At 42.6% G+C, this 18,805-nt stretch overlaps 1 protein-coding gene across 1 annotated transcript in view; it reads left to right on the top strand.

Moving 5' to 3' along the window:
* The window catches only part of LOC126252109 (sialin-like), a 168,957-nt gene extending 153,221 nt beyond the window's left edge, over positions 1 to 15,736 (top strand). Inside the window, exon 8 of the mRNA XM_049952973.1 lies at positions 15,282 to 15,736. Coding sequence (XP_049808930.1) covers positions 15,282 to 15,379 — 98 coding nt within the window. The 3' untranslated portion in view covers positions 15,380 to 15,736. The remainder of the gene's footprint in view (positions 1 to 15,281) is intronic.
* Positions 15,737 to 18,805: the final 3,069 nt, after the last annotated feature.

The raw sequence follows: 18,805 nt of genomic DNA on the forward strand, positions 1-18,805 counted from the left end.
GTCCATTGGGCCACCTGCTAGTGAAGATGTAGGCAGTCTGCACGACTTTAGTGCCTATATTTTCTGGCAGGTTACCTCAATTTTAGATTGTGGCAAGAACAAACTTGAGCCTCGCACTTCACAATAATTTAAGACAACTTATGTTCATTCTGATGAAGGTTACACAGGAAAAGGTAGTACTTTCGTCTTCATAGTTAAGTTCGCAACAAGACTGCACCCTTGCATTCCAATATGGCAAAAGAAGGAAGCTTACTATGTCATTACGGATGGAGAACAAATTCGGACTGGCGAAGAAAAGGGAAGAAAACCGATTGCAATTTTTCCAGAGAAACCATCCCAACACTGAAGTTAAACAAATTAGGGAAATAGCGGAAATCTAAATCTATGGGGGACAGGAATTTGAATCGCTGTCTTACGTATTGTAAGAATAATGTGCCGAGCTCATCCACGATCGTTGTCTAGACATTTGTCTAAACAGTTAAGCATTTCGACTACTGCTTCACAGTATATTCATTTCGCCATGAATGTTTTTACATAATTAACAACCTACCACAGTCCAAAAGGAAAAATGGCTTGCATAATTACAAGAAAAGAAAATGACATTCATTATTACACATTAAGTATGTCTTTAGCTCAAAAAGGGTATCTGAATGCTGCCACTAAATTTTGGATCACTTACCCACTGATATAAAATATCCGACAGTAAGGTTAAATTTGAGAACAAAGACAAAAAGTTCTCCTTCAAATTTCTTCTATTCCGTAGAGGAATTTCAATTTTTGTAATGTGTAAAAGATGGTGAGTATGAATAACTAATTCAGAACTGCATTTTGAAAAATAAAATCAAAATAATAAAAAATGTAACACACTTCTAAATGGTCATCATATAGTTATATTTACATACGTATGTTTAATGTGAATGTAAAATGTCTCGTTCCACATCATTGTAATTAATCATACAAATAATGCTTGGGACATGAAACTAACTACCTAAATGACTAACTAAATGAATACGAGTACAGAACCTTACCATTTCGCGACCTTCATTCGTTTCAATGCGGATAGTCTGTAAGTAATCCATTCATTTATTCCGTGTATTGTAACTACATTTGCTAAATAGTCTTTGCCTCTTCCACTATCTGTGTAAGCACAAGAGAGTTTAGTACAAGACCAGATAGTCCTTCTTAATCAGACAGTTCTACTGGGATTTTCGTTTACAATTACAGTAACACATAGTTTGCTGTAAATTTCATAAAGCGCAAACATAAGTGCAACTTCACTACTTGTCTCAATTTTGCGTATACCTCTACACATGCACGACTACTTTACAATTCATAATTAAGTGCCTGGTAGAGGGTTCATCGAACCACCTTGAAGCTACTTCTCTACCTTTCCACTCTCGACCAGCGGGCGGGAAAAAGGAACACTTAAATGTTTCCGCGCGAGCTCTGATTTCTCTCATTTTATTGCAATGATCATTTATCCTTATGCAGGTGGTCGCCAGAAAATGTTTTCACATTCGGAGGATGAACTTGGTGATTGAAAGTTCGTGAGAAGATCTTGCCGCAAGCAAAAACAACTTTGAAAAATGATGCATATCCCAGTTTGTATATCACATCCGTGATAATACAAAACGAGCAGCCATTCTTTGAACTTTTTCGCTGTCTTCTGTCAATACTATCTGATGCAGATTCCACATCGCGTAGCAATATTCCAGATGAGGACGTACAAGAGTAGTGTAGGCAGTCTCTTTAATAGACCTGTGGCATTTTCTAAGTCTTCTGTCAATAAAGAGCAGTCTTTGGTTCGCTTTCCCAGTAACATCATCTACATGTGTGATCGTTACCTGGAAACACAAATAATACAATTTTAAACACAGCAAGTCTTTATTATCTACTAATGAAGCTGAAGAGGGGCAGCAGCCTTCAGTAGTTGCAAGGGCAACAGTCTGGATGATTGACTGATATGGCCTTGTAACAATAATCAAAACGGCCTTGCTGTGCTGGTACTGCGAACGGCTGAAAGCAAGGGGAAACTACGGCCGTAATTTTTCCCGAGGGCATGCAGCTTTACTGTATGATTAAATGATGATGGCGTCCTCTTGGGTAAAATATTCCGGAGGTAAAATAGTCCCCCATTCGGATCTCCGGGCGGTGACTACTCAAGAGGACGCCGTTATCAGGAGAAAGAAAACTGGCGTTCTATGGATCGGAGCATGGAAAGTCAGATCCCTTAATCGGGCAGGTAGGTTAGAAAATTTAAAAAGGGAAATGGATAGGTTAAAGTTAGATATAGTGGGAATTAGTGAAGTTCGGTGGCAGGAGGAACAAGACTTCTGCTCAGGAGACTACAGGGTTATAAACACAAAGTCAAATAGGGGTAATGCAGGAGTAGGTTTAATAATGAATAGGAAAATAGGAATGCGGGTAAGCTACTACAAACAGCATAGTGAACGCATTATTGTGGCCAAGATAGATACGAAGCCCACACCTACTACAGTAGTACAAGTTTATATGCCAACTAGCTCTGCAGATGACGAAGAAATTGAAGAAATGTATGATGAAATAAAAGAAATTATTCAGATAGTGAAGGGAGACGAAAATTTAATAGTCATGGGTGACTGGAATTCGAGTGTAGGAAAAGGGAGAGAAGGAAACGTAGTAGGTGAATATGGATTGGGGCTAAGAAATGAAAGAGGAAGCCGCCTGGTAGAATTTTGCACAGAGCATAACTTAATCATAGCTAACACTTGGTTTAAGAATCATGATAGAAGGTTGTATACATGGAAGAAGCCTGGAGATACTAAAAGGTATCAGATAGATTATATAATGGTAAGACAGAGATTTAGGAACCAGGTTTTAAATGGTAAGACATTTCCAGGGGCAGATGTGGACTCTGACCACAATCTATTGGTTATGACCTGTAGATTAAAACTGAAGAAACTGCAAAAAGGTGGGAATTTAAGGAGATGGGACCTGGATAAACTGAAAGAACCAGAGGTTGTACAGAGTCTCAGGGAGAGCATAAGAGAACAATTGACAGAAATGGGGGAAAGAAATACAGTAGAAGAAGAATGGGTAGCTTTGAGGGATGAAGTAGTGAAGGCAGCAGAGGATCAAGTAGGTAAAAAGACGAGGGCTAGTAGAAATCTCTGGGTAACAGAAGAAATATTGAATTTAATTGATGAAAGGAGAAAATATAAAAATGCAGTAAATGAAGCAGGCAAAAAGGAATACAAACGTCTCAAAAATGAGATCGACAGGAAGTGCAAAATGGCTAAGCAGGGATGGCTAGAGGACAAATGTAAGGATGTAGAGGCTTATCTCACTAGGGGTAAGATAGATACTTCCTACAGGAAAATTAAAGAGACGTTTGAAGATAAGAGAAACACTTGTATGAACATCAAGAGCGCAGATGGAAACCCAGTTCTAAGCAAAGAAGGGAAAGCAGAAAGGTGGAAGGAGTATATAGAGGGTCTATACAAGGGCGATGTACTTGAGGACAATATTATGGAAATGGAAGAGGATGTAGATGAAGATGAAATGGGAGATACGATACTGCGTGAAGAGTTTGACAGAGCACTGAAAGATCTGAGTCGAAACAAGGCCCCCGGAGTAGACAACATTCCATTGGAACTACTGACGGCCTTGGGAGAGCCAGTCCTGACAAAACTCTACCATCTGGTGAGCAAGATGTATGAAACAGGCGAAATACCCTCAGACTTCAAGAAGAATATAATAATTCCAATCCCAAAGAAAGCAGGTGTTGACAGATGTGAAAATTACCGAACAATCAGTTTAATAAGCCACAGCTGCAAAATACTAACGCGAATTCTTTACAGACGAATGGAAAAACTAGTAGAAGCCGACCTCGGGGAAGATCAGTTTGGCTTCCGTAGAAATACTGGAACACGTGAGGCAACACTGACCCTACGACTTATCTTAGAAGAAAGAATAAGGAAAGGCAAACCTACGTTTCTAGCATTTGTAGACTTAGAGAAAGCTTTTGACAATGTTGACTGGAACACTCTCTTTCAAATTCTGAAGGTGGCAGGGGTAAAATACAGGGAGCGAAAGGCTATTTACAATTTTTACAGAAAGCAGATGGCAGTTATAAGAGTTGAGGGACATGAAAGGGAAGCAGTGGTTGGGAAAGGAGTAAGACAGGGTTGTAGCCTCTCCCCGATGTTATTCAATCTGTATATTGAGCAAGCAGTAAAGGAAACAAAAGAAAAATTCGGAGTAGGTATTAAAATCCATGGAGAAGAAATAAAAACTTTAAGGTTCACCGATGACATTGTAATTCTGTCAGAGACAGCAAAGGACTTGGAAGAGCAGTTGAACGGAATGGATGGCGTCTTGAAGGGAGGATATAAGATGAACATCAACAAAAGCAAAACGAGGATAATGGAATGTAGTCGAATTAAGTCGGGTCATGTTGAGGGTATTAGATTAGGAAATGAGACACTTAAAGTAGTAAAGGAGTTTTGCTATTTGCGGAGCAAAATAACTGATGATGGTCGAAGTAGAGAGGATATAAAATGTAGACTGGCAATGGCAAGGAAAGCGTTTCTGAAGAAGAGAAATTTGTTAACATCGAGTATAGATTTAAGTGTCAGGATGTCGTTTCTGAAAGTATTTGTATGGAGTGTAGCCGTGTATGGAAGTGAAACATGGACGATAAATAGTTTGGACAAGAAGAGAATAGAAGCTTTCGAAATTTGGTGCTACAGAAGAATGCTGAAGATTAGATGGGTGGATCACGTAACTAAAGAGGAGGTACTGAATAGGATTGGGGAGAAGAGGAGTTTGTGGCACAACTTGACTAGAAGAATGGGTCGGTTGGTAGGACATGTTCTGAGGCATCAAGGGATCACCAATTTAGTACTGGGGGGCAGCGTGGAGGGTAAAAATCGTAGAGGGAGACCAAGAGATGAATACACTAAGCAGAGTCAGAAGGATGTAGGCTGCAGTAGGTACTGGGAGATGAAGAAGCATGGAGAGCTGCATCTAACCAGTCTCAGGACTGAAGACCACAACAACAACAACGTGACTAAAAGAATTTTCGTTACCCTAAAACATTTATTTCTCCAAATAGAGCTAGTGGGTAATTACACTGAGATCCCAGATAAATTAGAAGTGCTCAGTGTTGGCTAAGGTTTCGCCAAACTTTCAAGGAAACTTTGAAACCGAATGTAGATTATCACGAGGAAAGTCTTGATTGTGTAACAAGTACGTAAATAACCAATAGTTTCCTCGTCTAATTTTCAGTTATGTAGGACATCTAATGCAAAACTCTCCGTTGCTCAGAGCTGGAAATTATTCTATCACCTTGAACTGGAAATAACTGCAGCATTGTCCCTTTCGTAGTGTCAGTTGAGATCAATGTAATGGGCACCCATACAAGGCGGGTCATTTAAGGTGTTTACTCCTATTGTCCATCGATCCGTTTATGGTACAATAATTCCTTTTTTCAGCCTTCATTAAACTATGAATAGTCTCTTCCGTTAGCTTTATTCATTACAGAGATATGCGTATCAGCTTTTTCAGTTGCAACTGCAGTAAGTTTTGCTGCTAATATCGTAGATCTTAAAGCGAAGACTTATACAGGATTCACTTTTCGCATGTCATATAAATAGAACAAAATTTTTAAAACTTAGGATGTGTCTTTTCTGAACATCGAACAAACTGCTATCTGTTGCGGAAGGTGGTGTTACATACGGAACTGTCACGTCCAGCCAATGTGGCCTTCTAGTCTAACGCAGCTAAGAGGATCTAATTACAAATTCAGACTTAAAGCTAATACTAATCACATCTTCTGGTAAACCTTCCGGGATGTAAGATCGTGGTCCATGAAACTCTTCAGCTCCTAACGTTTCGTCCAGAGCTGCGCTGGACATCTTCAGAGGGGTGTTTCTCGTCCGGCAAGGGAGGAGAAACATCCCTCTGAAGATGTCCAGCGCAGCTCTGGACGAAACGTTAGGAGCTGAAGAGTTTCATGGACCACGACCTTACATCCCGGAAGGTTTACCAGAAGATATGTCATCCGGTCGTGAAAGCTTTAATACTAATCACACTTGGCTACATGTGGTCGGATCAAAACAATATATTAGGCAAATGAATAGGCATCGAATGATGGTTCACTTGTTAATTACGGTAAAGGTTTCTGATTTTTGCCGGAATTTTGAAAGATTGGCGAATGGCAAGAACTGAATGGATTTGTAAAACGGGTAAAAGAGGTGTAAAAATGTTATAGGATAGTTTCGCATGGATAATGAAGCTAAAATTTTTTTAATTTCTACAGACAAACTTGTAAAATTACATCAGCAAAAACGCAAACTCAAACGCTTTCATAAAACTCCGTTTACATAATCAAGTGTTCAAAATCTCAATCGTCAATTGCAATTGCAGGAGCTGATGATGGACTTGCAAACAGACTGAACAGGTTTTTTCGATACTGTTGCCCACGATACAACAATGCGATGTTTTAAATCCTCTTGTGTCGTCGGAACTTGAGCATAGGATTCATCTTTGAGTCTACCCAGGGGTGGCATCAAATCAGGAGAACGTCTTTACGTCCAACCCAACGACCAGGAGAGAGGTGGGTGGGCGCTTGTAGTGATCTAGGCGCTTATTGTGTTGCTACCGCATACCTCTAGGCGTTTGATGTAGCACTTCCGTAGAAGAGCTAGGAACACTTCGGTACGATACTGTGCGTATCTTTTACCTGTTAAAGTTTCTTAAATGAATTAAGGAGTAGTTATGCATTCCCCAATAATCCCGCACCAAACTTTCAGCCTCTGCTGCCTCTTATATTCAGCTTCCCTGAGCCAATAAGGACTCCAAACTCCCAATAATTCGTATTTCTTATATTCAGCTTTTCTATTGCTGTATTCCTTAAAGCTTGTTTCATCGGAAAATATAACCCTTTGACGATGTAATATTAGAACCATGTGACATAGCTATATGTATCTTCTGCAATTTCGCCTGTTAAATTGCTGGTGAAAAGTCACATGATAAGGATGGATCCATTTTGCGCACAAAATGCAGTAAACGCTGGATTGAAAGTAAAATGTGGATTATGAACAACAGCTGCCGGAAAATCCACAACGACGGAAAAAAATCTCCAACACCAAAAAATAATTACTGCAGAGTAATGAAATTTTGGGAATACGTCTAGGTAGCCATATTTGAGTGATTAACATTGCTAGAACACTAGTTAACATAAGCGCGAGGGTACGTCATTGCAAATATGGAACTCTGATACATCTATAGACGGTGTAACCCCCAGCAGAGGGTGCATAGTTGGTGTGAGATTATTGGGGACCGCATAATTGGTCCTCAGTTCATTTAAGGAACGTTGTACAGGCGCCGGATGTCAGTTTGTGGTAAGGAGTTCCATACCTGTTGCACTTGGTCTGTCAGTACAGGCACGGTTAATGCTGTCTGAGAATGACGCTGGAGTTGTCGTCAGACGATGTCCCATATGTGCTCGATTGGAGACAGATCTGGTGATCGATCAGGCCAAGGCAACATGTCGATACTATGTAGAGCATTTCGGGTTACAACAGCGGTATGTGGGTGAGTGTTATCCAGTTGGAAAACACCCCCTGGCGTGCTTTTCGTGAATGGCACCACAACAGGTCGCACCACCAGGTTGACATACAAATTTGCAGTTAGAGTGCGCCGGAAAACTACGAGAATGCTTCTGCTGTCATTCACTGGTGTTTGGTAAACCTGGACCTTTACCCCTTCTCTGAAGAGGAAGTAGCTGCCCAAATCAAGGCCCTTAAGAGGGGAAAGGCTCCTGGCCCAGACGGCATTACTGCGAAGGTGATGCAATTCCTCGCCCCCCAGCTGGTGGCACCTCTCACAAAGTTGTACAACGAGTGCCTAAGACTCGGGAAATTCCCAGCAGTCTGGAAAAAGGAAATACAGTAATAATCAAAAAGGGTCCGGAAAAAGATCCCACAGAAATTAAATCATGCAGACCTGTCTGTCTATTGGACCTTCTGGGCAAACTTTTTGAGAGCTTGCTAGCAGACAGACTGACAGCACCACGTGTACTGTGCGGGATGAGTGACAGACAATTCGGTTTCCGATCAGGGCGGTCTGCGTCTGACGCAATTGCCCTGGATGCCGATTTCTGTGACTGTGCCCCGCACAAGTATGTCGTCGGCATCATGGTGGTCCTCAGTGCCGCCTTTGAGAACCTGAGGTGGCCCTCACTCCTCTCCTGCTTGCGGGAGAAGGATTGTGCAACGCCGCTATATGGCTGTCTCAGAAACTATTGCGAAGACAGGGAGGTCTGGCTATCGGCCCCTAGCGGCAAAGTCAGTAAGAAAGTAACAAAAGGATGTCCTCAGGGCTCCACCCTGGGACCTCTCTTTTGGGACATCAACATGGAGCCACTTCTGGAAGACCTGAAAAGTAGTGACGATGTGCTAGATGCCATAGCCCACGCTGACGACCTCCTCCTGCTGGTCGGCGGCCGGAGCCGCGAGGATTTAGAGCCCAAAGTAGAGAGAGCCATAACTATTTTGACAGCATAGTGCCACAAGGCTAAAATAACTATCACACCTAGTAAGTCAACATATCTGCTACTTAAAGGTCAACTTGTCAGAAACCCAACAGTAAAAATCAATGGCTCACCAGTTCTTCGGCACCGTGAGGCCAGATATCTAGGTGTAGTAATCGATGAGAGGTGGAACTTTGCGTCACACATTGATACCGTATCTCAAAGATCTCTGGTACTGCTAAACAACCTCATCGGAATAGGTCATAAACGTTTTCATCTTCCACCTAACCTAATAAAACTCTACCATAACAGCATTCTCACATCGATAGTAGGATACGGATCAGGGGTCTGGGCACACAGACTCACGAGGGTCATGCCTGTCATGGCCGTAAGGAGGGTGCAGCGTAATATGCTCCTACGTTCAGCAGGAGCACACAGACCAACTCCTGGAAGGGCGCTTCTAGTGTTAATGGGGATCTGTCCACTGGATATTAAAATCAGAGAGCGGGCTGCCTGGTACTGGGTGAAGAAGGAGAGGAGGGGAAAAGTAATAGAAATAATAGGGGTCTATGCTGGGAACAAGACTGCAATAAAAAGAGAGGGTTAGAACTATGACAGGATCAGTGGAATAACGAGGAAACGGGGCGCAGAACCTATGAGCTGTTGCCAGATATAGAGGAACGCTCAGTTAACATACTTCATGCCTACGAGAGGACTGCTGCACTTCCGTACTGGACATGGGCCCTACCCGACATACCTATGTCTGTTCGGGAAGCAGGCTACACCAACGTGTGACTGTGGCGCTGTGCAAGGCACAGTGCCCCCTCTTAGATGATGTAGCAAATGAATTAAGACAACTTCCGAACAACGACACGCACCACCTGCTACGGCAAGAGGGCACATTCAATGTCTTAAATTTACAGATGAGATCTCGAAAAAGGTCCTTAGGGAATTTATAAGGAACAACCAGTAACAATCATACAGATTTGGACTCTGTGCACCTTCCCTGTTCCGCCGGGCCTGGACATGGCCAACCGTCTCATGGCTGGAATCCGCCTTGCCCTGAATTAGGGGGGAGGGTGTGCATCACCACTGGATATGACATGCACCAACTGAGACGCTAGATTTAAGAAATAGATTAGCATGTAGAAAGATAGGATAAGGATTCTTAGTATAGACTGCAGCGATACGAAGTGCCAGGAGCACGTCCACTGGGATTAGCTCGGTGGGCAAGGCCATCAACAATCAGCACGCTTGTAAAGCTGCTGGTAGCATAGGCTCGTAGAATAAAGTAGATGCATCTTAATACTAACAGAATTAGAGAAAGACATAAGTAACTAACATTCAGACTTAGATAGAAACTAAAAACTAGAAAATTAGAGACGCTGTATTGATAGGTTATAATAAGGATTTACCTGTAGTGTATAAATAACAGCTGCAAATATTAAGTATGAAATTAGGACCCAATAATGTATTTAGGTAGTGGGTTAACATGCATGAATATAATGACTGAACAAATATATATATATATATATATATATATATATATATATATATATATATATATATATTTAAAAAAAAAAGACTGGTCCTTGACTTAACCCCAAAAGAAGAAATCCAGTGGTGTTACGTTCGGTGATCGCGGAGACCAATTGATAGGACCTCCACATCCGATCCATCTTCCCGGAAATGTTTTATCCAAATAGGTATGGACATCCAACCCCCAAATACGTGCCGCACCACCTTGTTGGAAACGTAAGACGGGAATGTCCTGAATCTGTGGTACAACAAATAACTGCAACATATCAAGATAAGTATTGGCTGTGAATGACGTTTCACTGAAGAAGAAAGGTCCTGTGATGTTATTATGCATAATACTGCACAGCTTAGGACGGTCTCTGACGATCTCAAACACAGCGTGGGAATTCTCGGACCCACAGATCCTAGTACTGCATCGATTGACAACACCGTTCAAATGAAATGTGATTTAATCTGAGAAAAGGACATGTTTCAGATAGTCATCATCTTCCTCAGTCTCAGACAGCATCGCAACAGCAAAGTCAAAATGAGCTCTTTTATCAGATCGTTGGAGGGACTGCACGATCTGAACTTTGTACCCACGAAAACTAAGTTATTTATGTACGATGCCGGGCACTGATGTCTTCGGCATCTGCAATTCACTTGAGGTTCTGCGATCTCTGTTCTGGGGACGACTCACAAAGGCGTCTCTCACTGTCTGAAGTGGCTGCGTACTGGGTCTAGGCCTGCCAGTTCTAGGGAGATCACAGACGCTTCAACTTCGCAAACCACACCATGATGTTCTTAACATCTGATGACTGTCTCTGCTACGCCGTATGGAATTTTCCCTGGTCTGTTTTTGGTGACTGTGTCTCTTTATGTCAGACGACACATTGGCTTTCTCCTGAATTGAGTACACACTGTTTGCGAATGGTGTCCGATTCCGGTGTTGTTACATCAGTAGGCTTTGTAACAAATAACGTAACAGTCGGTATGTATGTACAAAACACTTGAATGTATCACATGCAATTAAAGACAAAATGTATTTGTCCTTGTATCATATTTTATGTATTACGAATGTTTGTAATCTGAGAAAGCCCTGAAATATCCGGTATATTCGTAACACCAAAGGACTGAAATTTAAAATTTAGGATACCAGAACCCTAGCAATAACAACGAACCAAAACAATCACGGAAGCGTCAATGGAATAAAAACGTTTCTTTTGCCTGAAACACATCATACATACATACATACATTAATCCTTGTTCCATAGGTCATGAACACGACATTTTGTAACGATGTGGAACGTTCCAATTTAACATAAGTTTCCTCTATACAAAATAATCAATTAATCTTTTTTTACAGTTACTACTTCATATCTAAGAATTCATCTATTGAGTAGAAGGAGTTGTCATTCAGAAATTCTTTTAATTTTCTTTTAAACGTTGGTTGGCTATCTGTCAGACTTTTAATACTACACTCCTGGAAATTGAAATAAGAACACCGTGAATTCATTGTCCCAGGAAGGGGAAACTTTATTGACACATTCCTGGGGTCAGATACATCACATGATCACACTGACAGAACCACAGGCACATAGACACAGGCAACAGAGCATGCACAATGTCGGTACTAGTACAGTGTATATCCACCTTTCGCAGCAATGCAGGCTGCTATTCTCCCATGGAGACGATCGTAGAGATGCTGGATGTAGTCCTGTGGAACGGCTTGCCATGCCATTTCCACCTGGCGCCTCAGTTGGACCAGCGTTCGTGCTGGACGTGCAGACCGCGTGAGACGACGCTTCATCCAGTCCCAAACATGCTCCATGGGGGACAGATCCGGAGATCTTGCTGGCCAGGGTAGTTGACTTACACCTTCTAGAGCACGTTGGGTGGCACGGGATACATGCGGATGTGCATTGTCCTGTTGGAACAGCAAGTTCCCTTGCCGGTCTAGGAATGGTAGAACGATGGGTTCGATGACGGTTTGGATGTACCGTGCACTATTCAGTGTCCCCTCGACGATCACCAGTGGTGTACGGCCAGTGTAGGAGATCGCTCCCCACACCATGATGCCGGGTGTTGGCCCTGTGTGCCTCGGTCGTATGCAGTCCTGATTGTGGCGCTCACCTGCACGGCGCCAAACACGCATACGACCATCATTGGCACCAAGGCAGAAGCGACTCTCATCGCTGAAGACGACACGTCTCCATTCGTTCCTCCATTCACGCCTGTCGCGACACCACTGGAGGCGGGCTGCACGATGTTGGGGCGTGAGCGGAAGACGGCCTAACGGTGTGCGGGACCGTAGCCCAGCTTCATGGAGACGGTTGCGAATGGTCCTCGCCGATACCCCAGGAGCAACAGTGTCCCTAATTTGCTGGGAAGTGGCGGTGCGGTCCCCTACGGCACTGCGAAGGATCCTACGGTCTTGGCGTGCATCCGTGCGTCGCTGCGGTCCGGTCCCAGGTCGACGGGCACGTGCACCTTCCGCCGACCACTGGCGACAACATCGATGTACTGTGGAGACCTCACGCCCGATGTGTTGAGCAATTCGGCGGTACGTCCACCCGGCCTCCCGCATGCCCACTATACGCCCTCGCTCAAAGTCCGTCAACTGCACATACGGTTCACGTCCACGCTGTCGCGGCATGCTACCAGTGTTAAAGACTGCGATGGAGCTCCGTATGCCACGGCAAACTGGCTGACACTGACGGCGGCGGTGCACAAATGCTGCGCAGCTAGCGCCATTCGACGGCCAACACCGCGGTTCCTGGTGTGTCCGCTGTGCCGTGCGTGTGATCATTGCTTGTACAGCCCTCTCGCAGTGTCCGGAGCAAGTATGGTGGGTCTGACACACCGGTGTCAATGTGTTCTTTTTTCCATTTCCAGGAGTGTATTTGGCATATGACCAAAGATTTTTGTGGGAGCATAATTCACCTCTTTCTGTGCCAAAGTGAGATTTAATCCAGAATAGTGAATATCATCCTTCATTCTAGTGTTGTAGCTATCCATTTCGCTGTTATTTTTGAATTGGGATGGGCTATTAATGACAAATTTCATAAGTGAATATATATATATATATATATATATATATATATATATATATATATATATTGTGAAGGTACTGTGAACATCCCGAGTTCCTTAAGTAAACGTCTGCAAGGTGATCTTGGGTGGTCTCCGGCTATTATTCTGATTAAAAGCTTTTGTGCAATGAATACTTTCTCTCTTAATGACGACTAGTCCCAAAATATGATGCCATATGAAAGCAGTGAATGAAAATAGGCACAATAGGCTAATTTACTGATACATTTATCCTCAAAATTTGCAATAACCCTAATAGTATGAGTAGCTGAACCTAACCATTCCAGCAGATCATCGACGTGTTTCTTCCAATTCAATTCCTAATCCATGCACGCACCCAGAAATGTTGAGTATTCTGCCTTAGCAACAGACTTCCGTTTGCCATTTACTGTACAGAATTGTATAAACTCTGTTTTCTCATACTTTAGTGAGAGTCCATTTGCAGAGAACCACTTAATAATTTTCTGAAAGACATAATTTGCAATTTTCTCAGCTGATTCTTGCTTCTTGGGTGTCTTTACTATACTTTTATCACCAGCAAAAAGAAATAACTTTTCATCTTCATGAATATAGAGTGGCAAGTCGTTAATATATATTAAGAACAATAAGAGACCTGAGACTGAACCCTGTGGGACACCATTCTTCATACCTCCCCAGTTAGAGGACTCTGCTGGTTTTTGCAGACCATCTATACTGTTAATTTCAACCATCTGCATTCTTCCAGTTAAGTATGAATTAAACCATTTGTGCACTGTCCGACACATACAACAATACTTAAGCTTATCTAGAAAAATTTCACGATTCACACAATCAAAAGCCTTTGAGAGATCACATAATATTCCAGTGGGTGAAGTTCGGTTATTCAATGCATTTAATATTTGATCAGTGAAAGCATATATAGCATTTTCTGTTGAAAAGCCTTTCTGAAAACCAAATTGACATTTTGTTAGTACTTCATTTTACAAATACGAGTATGTGATGCTAGTCTTGAATACATTACTTTTTCAAGAATTTTGGATAAAGCTGTCATAAGTGAGATTGGGCGGTAGTTGTAAGCATCAGATCTATCCCCTTTTTTATGCAACTTCATTGCTGGTACGCAGCATGTTGGCTATATAAGAACGTGGATGCTACGCATGAGAGTAAGAACGGCTTTTCCATGATATGAGGTTGAAAGTGGAGGCCAGAAATAATATCCTAAGGAAGATAATCGGGTGTACATGGGTCTCTTAGCCACGAACTTCAAGAGCAGCGGCAGAATACGCATGCCCTTTGTGGTACGGGTTTGCGCACGCCTAAGAAGTCGACAAGGAATTGAATGAGACGTGGTAGTTTGTTACTGGATGTCTACGGCCTACAGTATTCGCCAATGGTTAACATCTGGCAGATACTGTTTCCCCAGACATCTGTCCACTTCGTGAAGTGGAAAACACAAACCAGATCCGAAGCCTAGCCATTAACTGCATGATTTTGTACCAGCCATCCAGAGGTGGATGTCCAGGAAAAGCTTCTGCAAACGACTCCATCGAAACCAATATGGAAATGTGGAAAGCACAAGTTGTAAACGATGTTGGCCTCATCCATCTAAAAATCCCCCTCGTGGCCACCAAGAGAAGTGCATTACGTGGCATGCTCACAATCGTCTACGCTCTGATGTCAGAAGATCCCAATGTAATCTTCAAAATGGAGATTTCCGGTTGTCACTACTAGGACTGCGATTGCAGCACAGCGCAAGTCATGGACCACTTGTTCTGCTATGACGCTCTCCCCGTCTTACAACCAGAAAGATCTACTTCACGCAACTCCAGATTCTCTTGAGGTTGCCTGCTTTTTGTCCTCCATGGTGTGATCTTCCATACACTTCTACCCGGACGTGTTTAAGTTACTTGTTTGGTATGTTCTAAAATTTCTGGTTGTATTTCTTTGTACTGATTATTCTGACATGCATAAAGAAATGTAAGAACGAGTCGAAAAACATAGCAAATGCCGGCACTTAACTTTTATTTTATTTGTGCACTTTCTTGTGTTTGCTAGAAAAATCCACTTTACAGGCAACAACACAACGTACACCAATACAAATGCAGGTGACATACATAGAGAAAAATATAGTAGAAAAACAACATTCTATTTCTTGATGACTTCCTTGTGTTTATTTCAGGAAAAGAATCCAAAGCAAAGAGCGAGGGGTCCGCTGACACAGCAGCCATCGAAGATGAAGTCGTGGAAGAGAGTGGGCGTAAATCCATTGACTTTTAGCCATCGATGTCTTCAGCACATTCTGATGTGTCAAAAGCGGGGTGAACGAAGGTAATGGTCGCACAATCGACGTGGACTTTGTCTGGAGATGGACTCTCCAAATATGTGGATTGTTGCACTTAGTTCCTAGGCACTCGTTGGTTTCTGCAAAGAGAAAAGTTGTCAACTTCCTATGAAGTACCTGTTATTTCCTATGAATGTATTAAACATGCAGTTTTTAGGATTGTGCCAACCAATGGGCAAAATTTTCAAATTTAAACTCATGTTTCAGGGGTGTCGTTGAGAGAAGGCACGGATGCAAATCCGTTAAGCCGTGACTTGTATCACACCTGAATATCATCAACGTTTCATTGCTTTGCGAACTGTATATTTTGACATTTCAAATAAAGGAGTCATGTTCAAGCCAAATATAGTATCCTAGAGTTCCCTATTGTAGACTGTCTACTATTTTATTCCATGGGCGACATCTGATGCTCAGACAAATGTTTTAATTTAATATTTCTTTGGTACTTACTGCTACACCCAATCGCTGACCACAGTGCTCAGGCATTCTTCATGCCTCAACAAGTCTTACTCATGTGGCGTATAATCAATAAATTTTGACTACTCTGAACACCCGTTAACTCGTTAAAATAACCACATGTTATTCACGAATCATCTAGAAATTCTATAGCGCACGTAAAAAAATTAATTATTAAATAACGAGCATTCATATCCAGTTTCCTTATGGATACAAGTGTGTTAACGTTCGATCCTGATGTAGTGGATTTTTATATTAAATGCTGAAGACACTTCAACACCAGAAATTAATGGGCAGAGGGAAGAAAGGTAATGCCAAAGTTTCCTAATACGCTGTTACTCGACTGATGCCCTGCAGCAACGCCAAATCTTTACACAGTGTCATACTGAATGAAGGCATGTGACATTGTTGATGATGATCTGTCTGTCACAGCGTAACTTCAGGTTTTTTTGTTCCTTTTCTGCTACTGGAAACGACTATGTACCCATCATTAAGGACTTTTATTTAATTTGTACCTGGCCGAATAAGACGGTGGGGTGAATTGGAAGCCTTCCTACACAGGTTTTCGGACTTTATCTGTAGGCATGTGGGGATGGATGTTTCGCCTAACAGGTCCCTAACATGAGTGTTCGACGTGTACCGGCCTGCGTCTGTGATGATGCTGAGGATTTTACTAATGATTGTAGCTTCTTCAGGTATGTGGTTGGTACCACTGACCATACGTCTGATCTGTACAAAATTGTTTGCAAGATACACTGGTGCATCCAATCCAAGCTTTGCGTTTAGCAATAAACCCACACACAATTGGTAAAAGCAGCACAAACATTGCTTCTTGTTGTGTTTATTTGTATCACGAATGTCAGGCGCCTGTCGAGCTACAGCCCAGGTATGTTGCGAAGTCACTTCATTCTAACACTCTGCGAGCCACAGAGATTTGTCGGTTTGGAGGAGTTAACTTGTGAACTTCACAGCAATACTCTTTTCTGAATTTATTTTAATTTTCTGGATTGATTTTAACCTTCCAGATGTTGCACCATTGGATGATGATATTTAAGTGTTGCTGCACTTCTTGTGCAAGAATTTTTAGGTTGCTGCTGCTTTTATACACCACCATATCACCCCCAAAGAGGGCAGCTTCACCTCCAGCCAATTTTAGCGCGTCTTTGGTGTACAACGTGTAAAGCACAGGTACCATAACCGAGCCCCGAAGGGCTCCCAGCCACAGCATTCTTGATCGTGCCGCTGTTGCTAACAGGGTAATGCCTCCCTGCCAGAAACGTATCAGTCACTCGGATCATGTTTTCTGGAATATCTATATGGGATGATTTTTATATTAAGCCGGCGTACCAAGCTTATCAAACGCTTTCTCGACGCCGAGAAAGAACGCTCCTGTACTGTGTTTCCAGTCTCTCGCCCTGCATATGTATTACAACAGACGCAGGGATTGGTGAACAGTGCTGTGTTCTGGTCAGAAGCGAAACTGCTCAGTGGTGAGGACTTTGTGTATGACACACTCCGAGCTCTTTCCCTAGAAAGCACAGTATTGATATGGATCCATAATTGTGGGGTAGGCTGAGGTTCCTATGTGGTTTAGGTGAGGTGATAACCCAAGTAGTTTTCAAGGAAGTTGGGAATTAGGTTAGGGAGAACATTGGTTGTATATTGTGGTGAGGTAGATGTGGAAGAAGCTAGATGTTGTAGGTGTGGGACACAGACCTTGTCGGGACCGGAGAATTTGTTGTTCCCTTGCCGTCTGATGTGGGCATATACAAGGCGATTGGAAACCAGTGTTCACCCTGTTTCTGGCCTATTCTCTCTCAGTTGAGCCGGCCGAAGTGGCCGTGCGGTTAAAGGCGCTGCAGTCTGGAGCCGCAAGACCGCTACGGTCGCAGGTTCGAATCCTGCCTCGGGCATGGATGTTTGTGATGTCCTTAGGTTAGTTAGGTTTAAGTAGTTCTAAGTTCTAGGGGACTGATGACCTCAGATGTTAAGTCCCATAGTGCTCAGAGCCATTTTTTTTCTCTCAGTTGAGCCATTCGTTCGACTATTTCTCTCTCCTGTCGTCAGCCAGAACGTCAATATTTAAATATCAGCCATCTTTGGATATGAGTTTCTCATGTTAACATTAAAATTTACTTGCTTATTCCAATTAAGTTTGATTCGTTTGCACTGTACATTTCTGACAAGCCGGCCGCTGTGGCCGAGCGCTTCTAGGCTCTTTAGTCTGAAACCGTGCCACCACTACGGTCGCAGGTTCGAATCCTGCCTCGGGCATGGATGTGTGTGATGTCCTTAGGTTAGTTAGGTTTAAGGAGTTCTAAGTTCTAGGGGACTGATGACGTCAGATTTTAAGTCTCATAGTGCTCAGAGCCATTTGAATCATTTGAACTTCGGACAAATACACTGAGTAACAGCACAGTTAAAATCTACAGCCGTAGCGAAAGCAAGATTCCAATGCCGGGCGCCCAAGGTGTAATGAGGATCTGCCTATACTTTGAAGACTGGCAAATATCTGAGTTAAATTGTCTCCCTCTCACCCCCCTGATTTACAGAACAGTTATCTTTCTCTCACCCCTCTGATTTACAGAACGGAGCGAGACAAACAAGCAGTGATTAGAGACGTCTACCCAAAGGGGAACAATACAGTTGACTCTCTGGGCCTAGAAGACGGAGTACAGCTCAGTATTTCAGTCTGTTTCATCAACACTGTGTTAATGTTTGGGTCCAAAGTACATTGGAAGGTCAGGTAGTATATAGTATGCTTTCTAGAATAGTGGGGAAAAGAAATTATCCGTAGGTGTTTCCGCAACGTCCATATAACAGAAGAGAATTATAAAATACATCATAGTGGGTTCCAGCTTAGCGCTAAACATGATACAGCATGTACGGATTTTTGTCTTAATCAA

Source organism: Schistocerca nitens, chromosome 4 (genome assembly GCF_023898315.1).
Source record: "Schistocerca nitens isolate TAMUIC-IGC-003100 chromosome 4, iqSchNite1.1, whole genome shotgun sequence".
Lineage (NCBI taxonomy): Eukaryota > Metazoa > Arthropoda > Insecta > Orthoptera > Acrididae > Schistocerca > Schistocerca nitens.